Raw genomic sequence first — 15,271 nt, 5'->3', positions numbered from 1 at the left:
ATGTTCTAGACTTTCATACTTTTCGGGTTTTTGCTTGATTGTGGTGCATAGAATTCTTTTTATTGTTGTTGTGCTACATGAATACGCGGGTAAATTTCAGCACATGTAATTGAGGTAAAGTAAACAGCTATCTTTGAAAACTATAATAGCTGCTAATTTATGATTGCGATTTGATTTTCAAACGTGATTAGGACATACGGAATACGAACTACATCACGAAGGAGAAGATTTGAAATGAGGAACTGAAAGGGCACTTTGAAATTCACTCATATGGCTCTATCTGACTTCAAAATAGATCGAGTGAAAGAAATCAAGCTCTTCACCACATAACAGTTTATGCAGAATAGTGAGAGAGGTTGAAAATGGTGGACCAGAAAACGGAAAAATATATCATGATGACAAAAGGCACTGTCATTCTTGGAAACCAAGACACGACCGTAAATTCAGCAGCCGGACTTCTCTTCAAGTTACTGGTTGCTTTACCGCAATTACATCTAGCTTCCCCCGAGGAATTCATATGACATGAGAACATGACAACCTCAATAGAATCGATTGAATGAATGGGAATGGGGGAGCAGAATAGTGGTTTAAAACAACACAAGAACAACAAAAAGAATTATACATATCACAATAAAGCAAGAAATTGGAAAAGTTATAGCTGAATAGAACAGGAATGTCGATGCGTTAATTCAACGACCGAGCTCCAGTGTAGAACTAGAGGGATCAGGAAGAACAGCAAAAAGAATGGGAACACAGGGCAACTCACCATTGTTCGACATGAAATTATTATATGTGTAGCCGTCAAAGCGTATACTCTTCTCTTCCCTTTGAAGTGCGTTTTGCGTTTGAATGCGACGGGACCCACGCAATGTGACGTCCTCCTCGTCGTATGCTTTTCAGGCCTTGCAGTTTTGAATCACTGAAAACGCGAGTGCTATTCACCAATCGGAGGCTCTGTGACTTTCGATGAACTCGGCACAGACGTTAGTAAACTGCAGTGGTACAGTCGAATGATTGGTTGCAGCATCTTTGCTAGGAATGTTCATCGCTGCAGCAGGCGACGGTGCTACCTCTATACTAGCCTCGATACTACCACCGCGCCGCTTCAAACGCAGCCGTTTTACAGCTACATCGAGCTTCATCCCGTTTTGTCTCGGCTATAGGTATGGATAGAATTGGATGTGGTTGAATGTTGATGCAGGCTCCGATTTTGTGGAAATCCTTTATTTCTACAATTTCCGTTCTCTCCTGCTTGTCATTTCCTTTTACATATCTTGGAATTTCGAACGACATGGCTCTCTCTGGAATAAAAAAACGAGCGGACAACTGAGGAAAAGAGAAGATCTTTAACAACATTGGCAGAAATGCAAAAATAGGAAGTAGAACGAAAAACGAAAGAAATTTGCGAACGGGACCCATGCGATGAACACTTGGAATCAACCTAGCATACCTTTAATAACCTGCAATTGCTCTGAACCCAAGAAATTGCGCAACATGTTGGGACGAAATCAGAATACGTGCCAGGATCCGTCAACATCATGAACATTAGACGAAACTCATATCATTTACGCTTGACGCAAACATGGGCGTGATTGTGGTCACCATTTCTCGATAAAACACCGAAAAGTATTCTCGTTAGACCGAATTATTTCAAGATATGTCCAGTGGACACTCAACGAAAGGACGAGGTCTCTGCGTCTCACGGTACCGTATTCTCTTTTGCTCATTCTAGCCGATTGCTGATCGAATACCTACTACCCGAACTCTACGCTTTCGTTGTGCCGTTGTTTTCTGCTCAACGTCGGATTCGTGGATTGCTGTCTTTAATTCAAATTTTAGGCTAGCATCAGAATGGAGATTTCGAATAGATTACTACCACTACAGACGGACTACTTTGGTTCTCGTGCAATATTGTTGTATCACGTGTGAGGTTAATAAAACAACTCAGTGTTTAGATGATGAAGGTGTTTTCTCGAAGCGATTCCAAACTGACAATAGATATTGTTCGATGGTACTTCTCCGACCAAAAAAAAAGCCATAGACTAAAACCTACTCTCCTCAATCACCGTCTAGTGGCAACCTTCACTTCATCCGAGATGAGAGGAGGGCAGAACGATATTTTCCCCGTAGTGAGGTTCTTCTTTGCTGAATTTGTGGAACTCAATGCCTTTTTTTCTGAATGTTCGGCTTTTGTATGGTTTCGCAAAAACTGTCTTTTGAAGAAAAACTCTCCTCTGAGAGTTTGAGTTGAAAGGCAACTGAGAACATGTTTGGCTGCACGGAACATATTTGCACTTGCAACTTTGCTCATTTAAAGTGAATGAGTTGAAAAAGTTCTACTAAATGCCCATATTACTATGAATGTGAAACCACTACGTTAGGTTCATCCTAACTCGTAATGCTAAGCTTTGCGTTTGGAAAAGAAAAGTAATCGTTCCGTAGCTTTTCTGTAAATGAGGTAGGTTCAAAAAGCCCATTGAGCAAATCAACACAATTGTCGAATGTCTGTGTCAGAATGGATAAGGCAAATGACAGGGCAATCATCGATAACTGACTGAGTGGCAAAGGATGAAATTTGAGAAATTCATTTTTAACAACTTCATTGTTGGCTTTAAGGAATATAGCTAAGCTAGAAACCATTCTCTGAGCCATAGCAAATCTCCAACTGGTGTAGCCCGAGGGCCATATACAGATATTCCAATAGGGGTATGTGGCGAGGAAAAAGTCAGCTGAAAGACTGGAAGTCAATGTAAATTGATGTTCTTCCTCTGGTTTCTTGTAGTCAGTTCAAAAACAGAGTAGTTGAGTCGTAGAGTTAAATCTATCTACACAGAAGGCGCTGACATCAAACTATTCTATAATACCACCTCTGTTCAAATGTGTTATGCGCGGGCGTCCAGCGTTAATGTTTGACAAATTGGCGGGAGTATAATTCAATATTTCTACACAAATGTTGTGCTGCGAAACTACCCTGTTCCAGAAGGAGGTCTCCTGGAGTAATGTCTCAGATTTCCTAACTCATCTGAGCTTTATCAATTCAAATTGCCTTCCACATACGCTTTCTTAAATTCTTTGACTGATTCAAAAACAGCTCAACAGAATGATTTCTACATCTTTCTCTTTGTTTAAAATTTCACTTGAAAAATGGAGTGCTGTGCATTTTCTTTGACTCTACACCGATGCGTCGAACATCTTACAACGGCAGTGTCCTTCATATTCTGCAGTCTGCGATCTCCGAAGATGCTCTCTCGAAAGAATGCTGTTTTATCGCATGTTGTTTCTCATTATTCTGCCCAGTTACTTGCTCCTTTTTGTGGTTGAACATTTCGTTTCCTTGTCGGATTAGAGATCAAATGTGTCTACATAACTGGAACAGATTCGTAACACAAACGCATGTGAAATGTATACGACTATATATCATGGAAAATTTGTAAAACGTGAGTAAAGTTGATGAAGAAGATAAGCACGAATGAGAAGAACCACGTTTTTTCGAGAGAGAACGGAAATGGAAGTTTTATAAGAAGATCAAAAACGTGTTCGCAACTTCATGAAAATGAGAGTGTGCTTACTAATTAACAACTGCAATAAATTCTTCAGTTCTCAAAATGCAGACAGTCATTGATTGATAGCTGCGCCGTACTGTAACACAACACCTAGGACTCAATTTGCAGTTGATAAACAGTGGTGCCACCGTTTGTTTTTGGCGCCACAGTCAGGGTCAAGCGTGTGTTGAGAATTTCTCAACAGGGGGTCGTAAGAAGGGTGTCGTAAGAAGGGTGTCGGATCAGGGGGGGAGGGAGGGAGTCGTAAGAGGGGGTCGGAAAATCAGAAAAGAGCAAGGAGGAAAGGAAGACGGGGTTGTCGTTTTCAAACACACACATATTAAGGTGTACAAAATGAAGTGTAATTTAGCTATGCGACATTCAGCAGAAAAACAGGAGTGAAAACTGTTTCTTTTCAGACGTAGTACTGAAACTTGGAGGATGATCAGCAGTAAATGGCATGTTTTTATCGCATATCAGAAGATATTCACAACGCATTCTAAGGCTTTTTTTCAAGTCCGGATATCTGCAACTAAAAAATGGAAGAGTTGTCTCAAAGAAGAAAAAACGTCAATGATGCATATTCAGTACTTGAGTTCTGTTTAATATAGAAATAAACGATATAGAATAAATAATTTTTTCAATATTCGAATAAACGATTGAAGAAGACTCGCGGTTGCAGTTGAGGAAGACTATTGTAGCATAAAAAGTTAGGATAAAAAGAGGGTACACAAACCAAAAAATGATTTTTAAAAAATTTATTCTTCATAATTCTGGTGATGAAACTAGTGCCCTTTTTGAGCCAATCTTGAAAATGGACGACTTAGCATTTTTTGCTGCTCTAACTGATGCTTGATGACGTCGGAGTCACTTCAGTGGACCAAACCAAAACAATTGAAATCTTGAATAAATGTGATGCATAATAAATAAAGTGATAATGTTGTGATGTGATAAAATAGGAAACCCATTATTTTAAATGCAATTAACTACCTGAAAGTTTTTGTTCTTTCAAAAAATCGACTTTTTGTCAAACCCATCAAGTCTCAGCACTACAAAATTACAGTTCTACAAAACAAAATTACAAAATTACAGTCTACACAACAAAACTGTCTGTTACAAATTTATATGAAAGAAATGAAACTAACCAGAGGTGACCTCGTATTGAGTACCATAAAAGGCAATCTTTATAGCTTGCACACTGCTTTGGCACTCTTCGTCACAGCCAATTCAATATATTGAAGATCTGCAGTTGTACGGGAACGGATGACAAACGAGATCTTCAGAAGCTAAAAGAAGTGTAAGAGCACTAAGTAAAAGTAGAAGCATAGCTGCAATGAAAAGCAAGTACGCTGGCTCAAGTTGGTAAGTGTAGTGCAGACTTATTTATGCGCGATTACAAAGACTTCGATAAGGATATCTGTTAATTGGCCATTACACGCTCTGTTGAAATAGGGCTGATGCTGCTCATCTAACAAAATTGGATGGCTCAACGAGATCCTGCGCTGTTCTTATTGTGACGGTCAGGGATCAATCCCTGGAAAGGTGTTATCTTTGCATTTGGCGTAAAAGAATTTAGAGAGCACATTTCTCATCCTACAGTGATCCTAGTCCTTCTTACTTTCAGTCGAAAAAGCAAATCTGATGCTGCTACTGAGCGAAAAAAAGACATCTACAGGCGCAATTAGGGTTAAAATTAGTACAAAGTAGGCTCCACGAGTTTCTGAATATCTACGCTCAAAGTGAATTTTATGCAATAATGCAGGTTGCGATCTGTAGAGAGAGATTTCTTCTGTATTTCTACAAAGTTTGGTGGCTCAAGCTTTCCTAGTCTTTTTGAAACCTAGTTGAGAAAAATCCCAATTTTTGCCTCAAATTTTCGAGTTTTTCTCAACTAGCTTTTGAGAGAATCAGAACACCTACAGAGGCCAAAATTTGCATTCAAAGGTTTTCCTTGATGCACTATCCAAATATGGAGTCGAATTTTTCAACGGCGCTACCGTATCCTCGCAGCGGGAAAAAGAGCGAAATCTCAGATTTTCGGCAACGCGTCAAAATCTGTGTTACTTTAAACAAATTTCCATAACTCTGGTCATAGTTTATAAAAACGAATTCGGTTTAAAGTTTGTTGTAGAGGAAGATTTTTGCTATCATAGTTTTCTTTTACTTTTTTACAGGTAGTTTTCGTCTCTAAAAAAGCTAGTTGAGAAAAAGTTGAGAAAAATGCCAAATTTCTCAACTTTTTCTCAACTGGGTTTCAAAAAAACCAGAGGGTCCCTACAAAAGATTTTTAAACCATTTTATAGCCCAAATCTTCCTCCACTCAACGCAGCCAGCTTTATCTTCTTATGTCTCTTTGTGAGTGTTAGTGAGTTATTCATGTTTATTTCAAGGTAACAAAATCCGACCTGTCCAGCAGTAATTTCCAATTAAGACCTGGTTTCAATCGCTAAAATAACCTCTATATAACACTTGTATGTGGCAAACAGTGCTGCTTATACAATTTCAAAAAATTACCGATGAAATGTTCTCCACAGTGATTTTTTTTCGATTCTGCAAAAATCTAGATTCCGGCGGGGATCGAACTCTCATCCGTTCATTTCCATTGTCGATGGGTAAAATTGTCTATTAATAGTTGGAAATAGTGTGAAAATTGTTTTGGAAGGTGTTCTTCTTCTTTTCCAGCTGTTTTTTCGTTTTGCAAAAATAATGGTTCCGGCGGGGATCGAACTTTTGTTTATTGTTTAAAACTTTTATTTTTCTTGATCTTCTTCCATCTGGCACACGTCACGAACATATAATTAACATCTTAATTAACATGAACATATAATTAACATGAATATATAATTTTTAGTTATAATTTATTCCATTAATATCGCTGCATTACAATATGTATTTTGTTTTACTTGTAGCATTACTATTTTTTAAAATAACCTATTATTTGTTTATTACATCGTATTGTTTTAATTTATTTATTAGGCGTTTATTTGTTTTTTAAATTTTTTATTATATACAAATTTTGATTGCTGTGTGGGCAGCTATACTGGTAGGAACGAGATGAGGGGTCGTTTTTGGGAGGGTCTGCGAGGGGGGGCGGGTCGTTTTTAGGAAGGATTTTTCCCAACTATACGCTTGACCCTGGTCAAAGCATCGTTTGGTAAATTAACACTTGGTGGTTTCACTCACTCATGATTAATTCATTTTATCATCATATTGTTTTATTATCGCACTGAAAAAGAAAAATCATATATTGCAATATCATAGTCGAAATTTCTTAATTGGGAAGGAAAGGGGAAAAGATGAGGAGAATGGTCATTGGCCTGCCAACATTGTAATCCATACAGCTTCGTAGAACCACTCTGGATACCGGTCTACGTCTGCCTGTTAGACCAAGTGCTCCTGAGGTATTAGGTTGAAGCATAGGTAATGGCAATTTTTAAAATTCAAACATGCCCACAGAAAAAAGATAACGTTCTGTAGCGCGATATTTGCAAGAGCACTTTGTTCTCTTCAAGAGAGCGTCTTTCGTTATTTTTTTGAATGCTGATTTGGTTGTTGTTAATTTTTAGATCCGTAAAATAAAGTGCCAAGCTGACAACAATGAGCACTAACAAAAAAAAATTAAATCGACTTAAAAAAAAACAAAAGAAGGCTTGTAGAGGAAAATTTTTTTTTTTTTAAATTTTTAATGTGGGCCCTCTTTTTTCTTTTTTTAATTTATTTTTTTTTTCTTCTTTTATTATCATAAACCCAATAGTAAGACCCCTGAGCTGCAGTTATTTTTAATAACTCTTTTCTATCATTTCGTTTTTTTAAGCGGAAATTATAAACATCTACATCGTGTGGTTCAGTTCATCTTTTTTTAAATAATTTTTTTGAAAGTGACCCTCCGATATTGCACTTTTAATGAAACTGAATGAATGAAATGAGTGAATATGAAGCTCGAGTTTTGTACCTTGTTTCACATTTTCACACTTTTTATACATCTATACATAGTTGATTGCTGCTTGCGAACGAAATGGTCGTTAATAGGAGAAAACATAGTTTCTCAAACTCGTCTTTTTTTCTTCGTTTGCTTCTGCATTTTCTTTTATCAGTTTTCCATTAACCTCTTTATTTTGTTTTTTTCTTGAGTATACAATAGCAGGCGATTATACGAAGAACATGTAAAAAGTTAAATTACTCTGTTCATGAAAAAACTAGTCGAAAATTAAGTACATTTTCTACATGTTGTAGCTTCACGAATTTCGCTTCTTTTCCATTCCGTTTCGATATGTGCTCTATTATTTACTTGAAAAACTGCGTATTTTGCATGAATGTATAACCGATACGGTCTTAATTCCTCGAATGAATGAAAGAAACAGGAATTCCTGGTAAAAAAAAAACTTTTGATCATCTTTCCCCAGCAAAAACCATGATCACAAATGCAATAGAACATGCTATGTGCTGCTAAATAGAATGCAACGGAAAGAACAAACAGTAGCCGAGAAAAAGATAATTACAAGTTGATCACAAGGAAGCACTGATATTTCTCCGTGAGCCCCGCTGTGCTGAGAGAACGCTCACGAAGATCGACCCAGAGAATCGTAAATATATGTTCAATGATTATGCCTACGGACAAAGGGCGTCATATGAGATAGTGGTGGAAGGAAGTCAGGAAATACCATGCCTGGCACAGGAATGCATCGTAGGCAAAAGAAAACAGAGAGTGAATGTGGCAGATGAAGAGGTTGCTTGACAAGGAGTAGAAGCGTAGCGTCGACCGACTCCTCTCCGAGCCTAATCGTCGTTGAACGGCATCAGAGTGTGCCATTGGGCGACCGATCTCCTTGGCGTGGCCAGCATGTCCGTCCACTGCTTCAACGCAACTCCAGAGGCGTTTGCTCCGATGATCACCTGGAAGTTTAGTTTTCTGATCAACAAAGACCACGAAAATTCTTCCGAAAAAGCAATGTTGAACAGTCTAATTCATTAACAACCAACAAGGATGAAATTTGATGAAAATAGATCTTTTCGGGGGAGAAATTGCTGCTATAATTTCCATGTTTCAGATCTTGGTGTGATTGAAGTTTTTGATAATTGAAAGTAACGTGGAGTCGTTGAGACAGGCCTTCACGACATTTTTTTTCTATTTTGATAAGAACAAAATCTTCGGCAAGTGCTGATGGTAACGACATGCGCGGACGACGCGTAATAAAAAAATCTCATGTTCACAAATGAACGGGAGTCAGATTAGTGGTGATTTTGCAACGTTTTTGCAAATGTTGACCGGGCGGTTTAGTCCCTAATCGCGATCCATTTTGAGCTATACACTATGCACTGCTAATTTAATTCCATGAGTTCGCAGTCTAGCTTCCAGAAGTTTAAAACTACTCTCGAAAAAATAGCATTTCGACCACCTAAAATACCTTTAAAAAAACTATCTGCTCTTAGACCTGCAGAGCTGTGAAGCGTATGTAGGTCCCTCATGTGCACCACATATCGTGATTCTCACTAACTTTTTCTTGCAGAAATTATTGATGCAAAACGTTGTAATCAGTTTGAATTTTTAAAAAATCCATCAGATCTTATAGTTCTGCTTGTTTTGGTTTGTCGGGATATTTGAATGCATGGATGAACAGCTAATATTTGAATACACGAATAAATTAATAATATTTCGGTTGCTTTGCACCAACACGACTATCTCAGGTTTATCTTACCATAAATTAGAAGCAGATTTTAGAAGTGAACTGGGAAAGATCAATCTTGAGGTGCTCCAGAAGTACGTAACACGCATTCGCAGGCCTAAGAAGCAGTCAAAGAAATTGGATATGTTCGCTTCAGACATAAATAACATCATCATTGTAGAAAACATGTTTCGTGGCTATTACCTCAGGGGCAAGTGTCATAAAAAGAAGAAAGAGCAATGCTGAAGAGAAGCAGAGCATATATGAAAGGGCATACGCTTATATGCCCTTTCATATATGCTTACAAATGTATGCATATGTATTCATATAACTTTCGCCTGACATCAAACTATATGTCGTAGTCCTCGGAAAGAACTCAGCAAAAGAAAGGTAGAGAAATAAAAAAAAAATTCATTCAAACAGCGGTACTTGAGGGTATGGGTCACATGCCGCCTAGCGTCACAATGACCCAAAAATTTCTTGTGAGTGGTATTTTTCTTGCTCTTTCTTGCTCTTCCAGATCGCCGCAAACTTTTCGTTCTCTTGCTGCTAGGATTTTCTATTATAATTTGTTTTTTAACGCGCCAAATATGTTAAAGCGCGTGAGTGGGACGCGCATGTCGCAACGCAGGCTTTTTCTGGCCTTCTTGCATACACACACAAACAAATTTCTTCCGTCAACTTTGTCGCAGTCGAGTGTGCATCAAATTCAGCCTTCCAGATACGTTAAGCCACATCTATGCACTACTTCTATGATGAGAAGGAACTTCAAAACATCATAGTAAATATTATTGAGCGGTGAAAATTGCTTACCTGTCCTATTCTTTCGTTCGAACCAACTCTGTCATAATCGGACACGGTGACGTGAAGATGGACCCTCTGAATCAAAATTGACGTGGCCTCCAAGAAAAAGAACCATCTCTGAACAGTTCTCGATTACCTGCATTTTCTCTGGTGTTACGTCGAAACTAAACGATTCGTTGTAGTATGGATTTAAAGTCTTCATTTTGATAGTAGTCTTCTTCTTTTCAAGCCGTTTGTTTTGTAACATCAAGTAGATCTTCACGTATGGATCTGAATGGTGGAACTGAATGCTTTTGGTGGGCATAAAATAAAGTGCTAAACTTCCGATATCAGATCAAACCAACAACTTCCGTGTATAGTCACAAATAATCAGTGTGGGTCGCGCTTTGAGAACAAGTTACAGTACAACGTATGAAAAACTATTCGAAGCATTGCTCGAACTCTATTCATCTCCAAATAGTTCAGTTCCTATATGTTACTATGTGAGCATGGCAGGAAACCCCTCCATAGAAAGTTTTGGCCAGCAACGAAGACTATAGAACGCTAGCAAACTCAGAACCCTCCTTCATAAACGTTATTTTGATTCCCTTCTAGTTCTTTCTAAGGAGGCACAGCACTGCTAAATTTTGCATATCGTGAGGAGGAAGAAAGTTCAGGGATTTCTAGATTTTCCTTTCTAAACAGCTACGACAACAAAAGTTTCCTTGCATTTATAATAGGATTGTTTTCTAATCCTATTATCCGATCTATAACATCTAGAGACCCCAGCCGCATGCAAGGTACTATGTAACCATTTAAAGGCATCACCCCACGAATCTGAGGTGGTGCAGATTTCAAGTGGAGTATTCTTATAAGGGAAAGTAGATTATGGAGAAGGGGATGATTCCGTTCATTTCTTCCTAATTGCCGTAAAAAACGGTCCGGAAGATTCGGCGCCGCACAAGGCTGGCGCGCTCCAGTCGAACTCCTTGTAGAAAATAGCGCGCCGCAACGCTCGGAGCCCGTATCTTCCGGGCCGTTTTTTTACGGCAATTAGGAAGAAATGGACGGAATCACCCCCTCTTCTCAATCTACGATCCCACATACGAATACTCCACCTGAAATCCATACCACCTCAGATTCGTGGGGTGATGCCCTTAACTGGCCTTCGTATCGTGTGCTGATTTTTGTGTTACTGTTTACATCGTGTTATATATAGTCGTTTTGCTGTGGAGCCATCTTGTATTGCCTGGGCACGACGAAACCGATGTTTACGCGGTGTGGATTTAGATCAATATATCGATAAAGTCGGCTGTGAACTCCTTTGAAATGATCATCATACTCGTAAACAGCTGCTGAATCTCCAGTTGGGGAAGCCTCATTAAGCTTAGAATAAAACTTAGTAAATGTTGATGAATCGGTGGAATCAGAATTACCCCTCGAAATGATTATCACATTTGTAATCGTCGTAATCTCGGTTGAGAAGTGTCTACTGCGTCAGGTCAATATCAGTAGAATCCATATATCAATGCATCCATGCGAACAGACGCAACGAAGAACAAACAACACGTTTCTATACGTTTTCGTTTTTCGATACCAATAATTGACAGTTGCCAGATTTTTTTAATACAAATCTCCTCAATAGAGTTCCCAAGGAACAATAACTGCTTATTCCAGTCGGTATAGACGTGTTCACCCAGGCTAACGCGCCGCCTTAGCGAAAGTAGGCACCGCCGCTCCATGAATTCAGCGCAGCGTAGTTGTCGTCGGATAGGAGGAACGCCACTGTCCGATTACATATCACAGAAGAGACGCTTTGAGAAGTGTTCCACTTAGCGTACGTAATGTAAACGTTTCGATTAATCCCCATATCCAAAGCGTACGTAATGTGACGCAAAACTAGAGGGACAAGAGTTCATCATAGTTCCCTCTTATTTCGCTCCCATTCATTCATCAAACAAAAGCAGCTGCTGAGAAATGGAGACATTGAGAGCGTTCCCATTGTAATGCCCTATCGCTAACAAAAAGTGATGGTCACGACAGGCATTTTAATAATATACAGTAACTCAAGGCAAACGTATCACGAAATACATCACTATCACGAACGTATCATGAAATACGTTTCCCAACTACGCTGACACCGCATTCTAGTAATCAAGGAATGCGCACTAGTAATCAAGGATTATGTGAAACACTCTCCCGTGATGCCATCCTGCTTACAGTGCAACTTATTACGCGATGGAACGCGGACAACTCCGTCGTCCAATTTCCGCAACCGTATTAATGTACCTTAGGCACCTGTACAATGCGACAGACGTGTAGAGGATTGAGGGGAGGGAAACAAAAAAGATGCTAAACATATGATCTTCTGGATCTGTGCGGGGAATTGATCGTGACTGCGCTCAAACACGAACGTGAACTGCACCCTAAACCCACATATTCACGGAGGGATCCCAACATCCTCAGTAACGCAATATGCAGCCTCTAGATTTCATTTTTTTGCCGAACATGTTCAGCCAGAAAACTGGTAGAACAAAAAAACGGTGCAAAACCGGTCATGTGAAAAGTGCGAGTTGCTCAGTTGAAACGCGAAGTCACATCTTCACTATAAATTTGGGAATTATTTAATTACTGACTTTAGTCTTTAATTATTGACTTGGTTAACCATTTAAAATTTACCTGATAAACCTAAAACGTCCATTTTCTTCAAATTTTTGCACTCCATAACGACAACAGAAAGTTTGTTCTTATTCGGAACGTAACGTAACGCCAAGCAAACTTCGCCAAGACGGTTCTCCTGAAAAGTTGCGTAGCGATTTAAGCGTCTGGAACTGAGTCGATTACGAAAGAAAAATGATGTCAAAGAAAACGTACCGGTGGGCTTTCAATATTTACTGTTTTCTCGATAGTCGCAGCAAGATCAATTTTGCCGAGGGGGATCGAGACCTGACCAATCTGAAACAAATATTCGAAACATAGCGAAGAAAACTGTAATGTATGAGAACTAATTCCGCAGTTTTTTCAATTTTTTATTCTATTTCATTGAACTGCTGCATCTCCTTTGCTATATATTCCGTCGCTGCAATTTGTAGTAAGGGGAAATCAAGGGAACAAATATGGTGTCTATGATGGATGTGCCGCATTTCAAATGCGGCGACTCCGCTTACGTCAGAAGAATGTTTCAAATATGAGGAAGTTCAAATTAACTGGAGCAAAACAATGTGTCAGTCTTCGAAAATTCAGAACTTCATGTTTCTCAACCCATGAAAGAACGGTTAAAGTGCTACGCGCTGTTCAATCCTTTTAGGACGCACCTACTGTTTGAAGTTAACGAACGTGTCCCTCTGCTGTTTCCGACGCCTATCGCTGCCCTACACCCCCAGCAGAGTATGAATTAATTAGAATACTAGAATTAATATTACAGATATGAATGTAATGAATAACAATCTTTACACAGCTCCTATTCTGGGGCTAAAAATACACATATTCAGTGACTTCATTGATGCTTTTCTTTTGTTCTGTTCTCAAGGAGACCACTCAAAAATTATTAAAGCATATCAGCAAGAAAGGGCGGGTGTAGTGTACAGGTTAGAGGTTTCGCTTCCTGCACGATCGATCGGAGGTTCGAATCCGCCCTAGTGACCACCAAACCTTTCATCCTTCCGGGGTCGATAAATTGGTACCAGACTTGTCTGAGAGGATAAAAACACTGACTTGACACATGGACCAGCCCCCGCAGGCCACTGTATAGGCCAGTTTCACGTTCGTTAACCTCAAACGATTCTGAATTGAAGTGAACGTGGGGGCACATCCTAAGAGGATTGACTAACTCCAGAAACGCTATCCTTTTATCTTTATCAGCAAGGAGATAAACTTTCAGTAAAAAAAAACGTGAAGCGGTACACAGAGCACATAATAAATAGTTCTTTGAAAAAGTAGAATTGAATTGAAACTGGTATCAAGGTCCATAATTCGCTAGGAATAATCTGACAGTTTTATCAGTAAGCATTTCTTCCATCCTTGCCCTGAGCAAGCCCTCCAGGAAAAGCAATACAGTGAAGCAGCCATAACGATTAGCCGATAAATAAGAGCGTTATGTGGTACTCGCATACCAACAGTGATTTTGTGCCGGAATTAATTAGTATCATAAATCCATTTCCTATTTCCTCTGCACAGTAGAGTGCAGTAATGACAATAACACAAGTACATATTTTATGAGAAGTAATATTTTTCAAAATGAAAAATCCTCACGCATGAAAACATATATTCCTGGAATTTTATAGTTATTAGTAAGGGAATCCTCTTATTCTACAGGGAGGTTTTGTCCTTATTTTCTTGTTTCATTGATTTTGCTATTTCAGATCATTAAAATGAAGTGTCAAATTCACAAAAAGAAGCATTTTCGACACTGTCGGTCCCTCTGCAGATAGTCCAGGCGATGAAGCCACTCGTGAGATTAGTGACCTGCGTAAAGTAACGATTAATGCAGGGAAAATTTGAAAAGAATGAAAAATACTTGGAGAAACAACATAAACCATTGAAAGAAGACAAATACAAACATAAAAACCTAGTTAGACGCACGACAAAACTATTGATCGAGCAGAGAAAGTTGTTTCGAACGATTGGAACAACGGCAGCGGAGAGTACGCAATTGACTAATTTGTATTTCGTTTTGTCTTCGAAAACGAAGTCAGGACAAAAAAAAAGAGTTCCCGCTCAACCTAGATCAGTTGGATGAACTGCTGTGATTCGTTTTTGAAGTCAAAATCCCCAATTTTGAAGCTCGAGGACTAAAGAAAAGATTTTCTAGCACTGCTCTTTCTCTATACACAGCACCTATCTCAGCTTATCGTTTCGATCGAAATGCAAAAAAGAACAGATGGTGTCGAAAATGTTTCGTTTTGTTCACTTGACACTTCACTCCACTCTAATGATCTTAAAAACAAGAGTCAACATAATGAAAAAACCTGATCCTTTATCTTGTAGAAGAAGAAATTCTCCTTTGAATGGTATGTAATATTTTAAAAATACTTATTTCGCAAGTCACCTTAAAAAAGGGCTCACGGCTCAACCCTAAAACCAAACTCTTTCGAACTGTTCATTTTCCTGCCCATTTTTTCTTTGTTTTTTTACTTCTCACTTCCCTTTCCGCTTTCATCTTCAATTTTTACCTTCCAAAAACTGGGAGCGTTCCCAATAGTGATATATCATCTGCACAAAATCTTCGGGTTTCCAAAGTAATCTATCACTAGGTTTTTCTTCTGTGCCTAACCGCCATTTTAA

General features: G+C 38.8%; 1 protein-coding gene across 1 annotated transcript in view; it reads right to left on the bottom strand.

The window, feature by feature from the left end:
- Positions 1–8,318: 8,318 nt before the first annotated feature.
- RB195_013964 (uncharacterized protein) overlaps positions 8,319–15,271 on the bottom strand; it is a gene marked incomplete at both ends in the record, with an annotated part of 43,720 nt that continues 36,767 nt past the window's right edge. Inside the window, 5 exons of the mRNA XM_013444663.2 lie at positions 8,319–8,435; positions 10,019–10,084; positions 10,146–10,279; positions 12,668–12,785; positions 12,863–12,943. Of these exons, the coding sequence (XP_013300117.2) occupies positions 8,319–8,435; positions 10,019–10,084; positions 10,146–10,279; positions 12,668–12,785; positions 12,863–12,943 (516 nt within the window). The remainder of the gene's footprint in view (positions 8,436–10,018; positions 10,085–10,145; positions 10,280–12,667; positions 12,786–12,862; positions 12,944–15,271) is intronic.

Source organism: Necator americanus, chromosome V, assembly GCF_031761385.1.
Source record: "Necator americanus strain Aroian chromosome V, whole genome shotgun sequence".
In the NCBI taxonomy this organism is placed as follows: Eukaryota; Metazoa; Nematoda; class Chromadorea; order Rhabditida; family Ancylostomatidae; genus Necator; species Necator americanus.
This window is presented reverse-complemented; position numbering and strand designations above follow the sequence as displayed.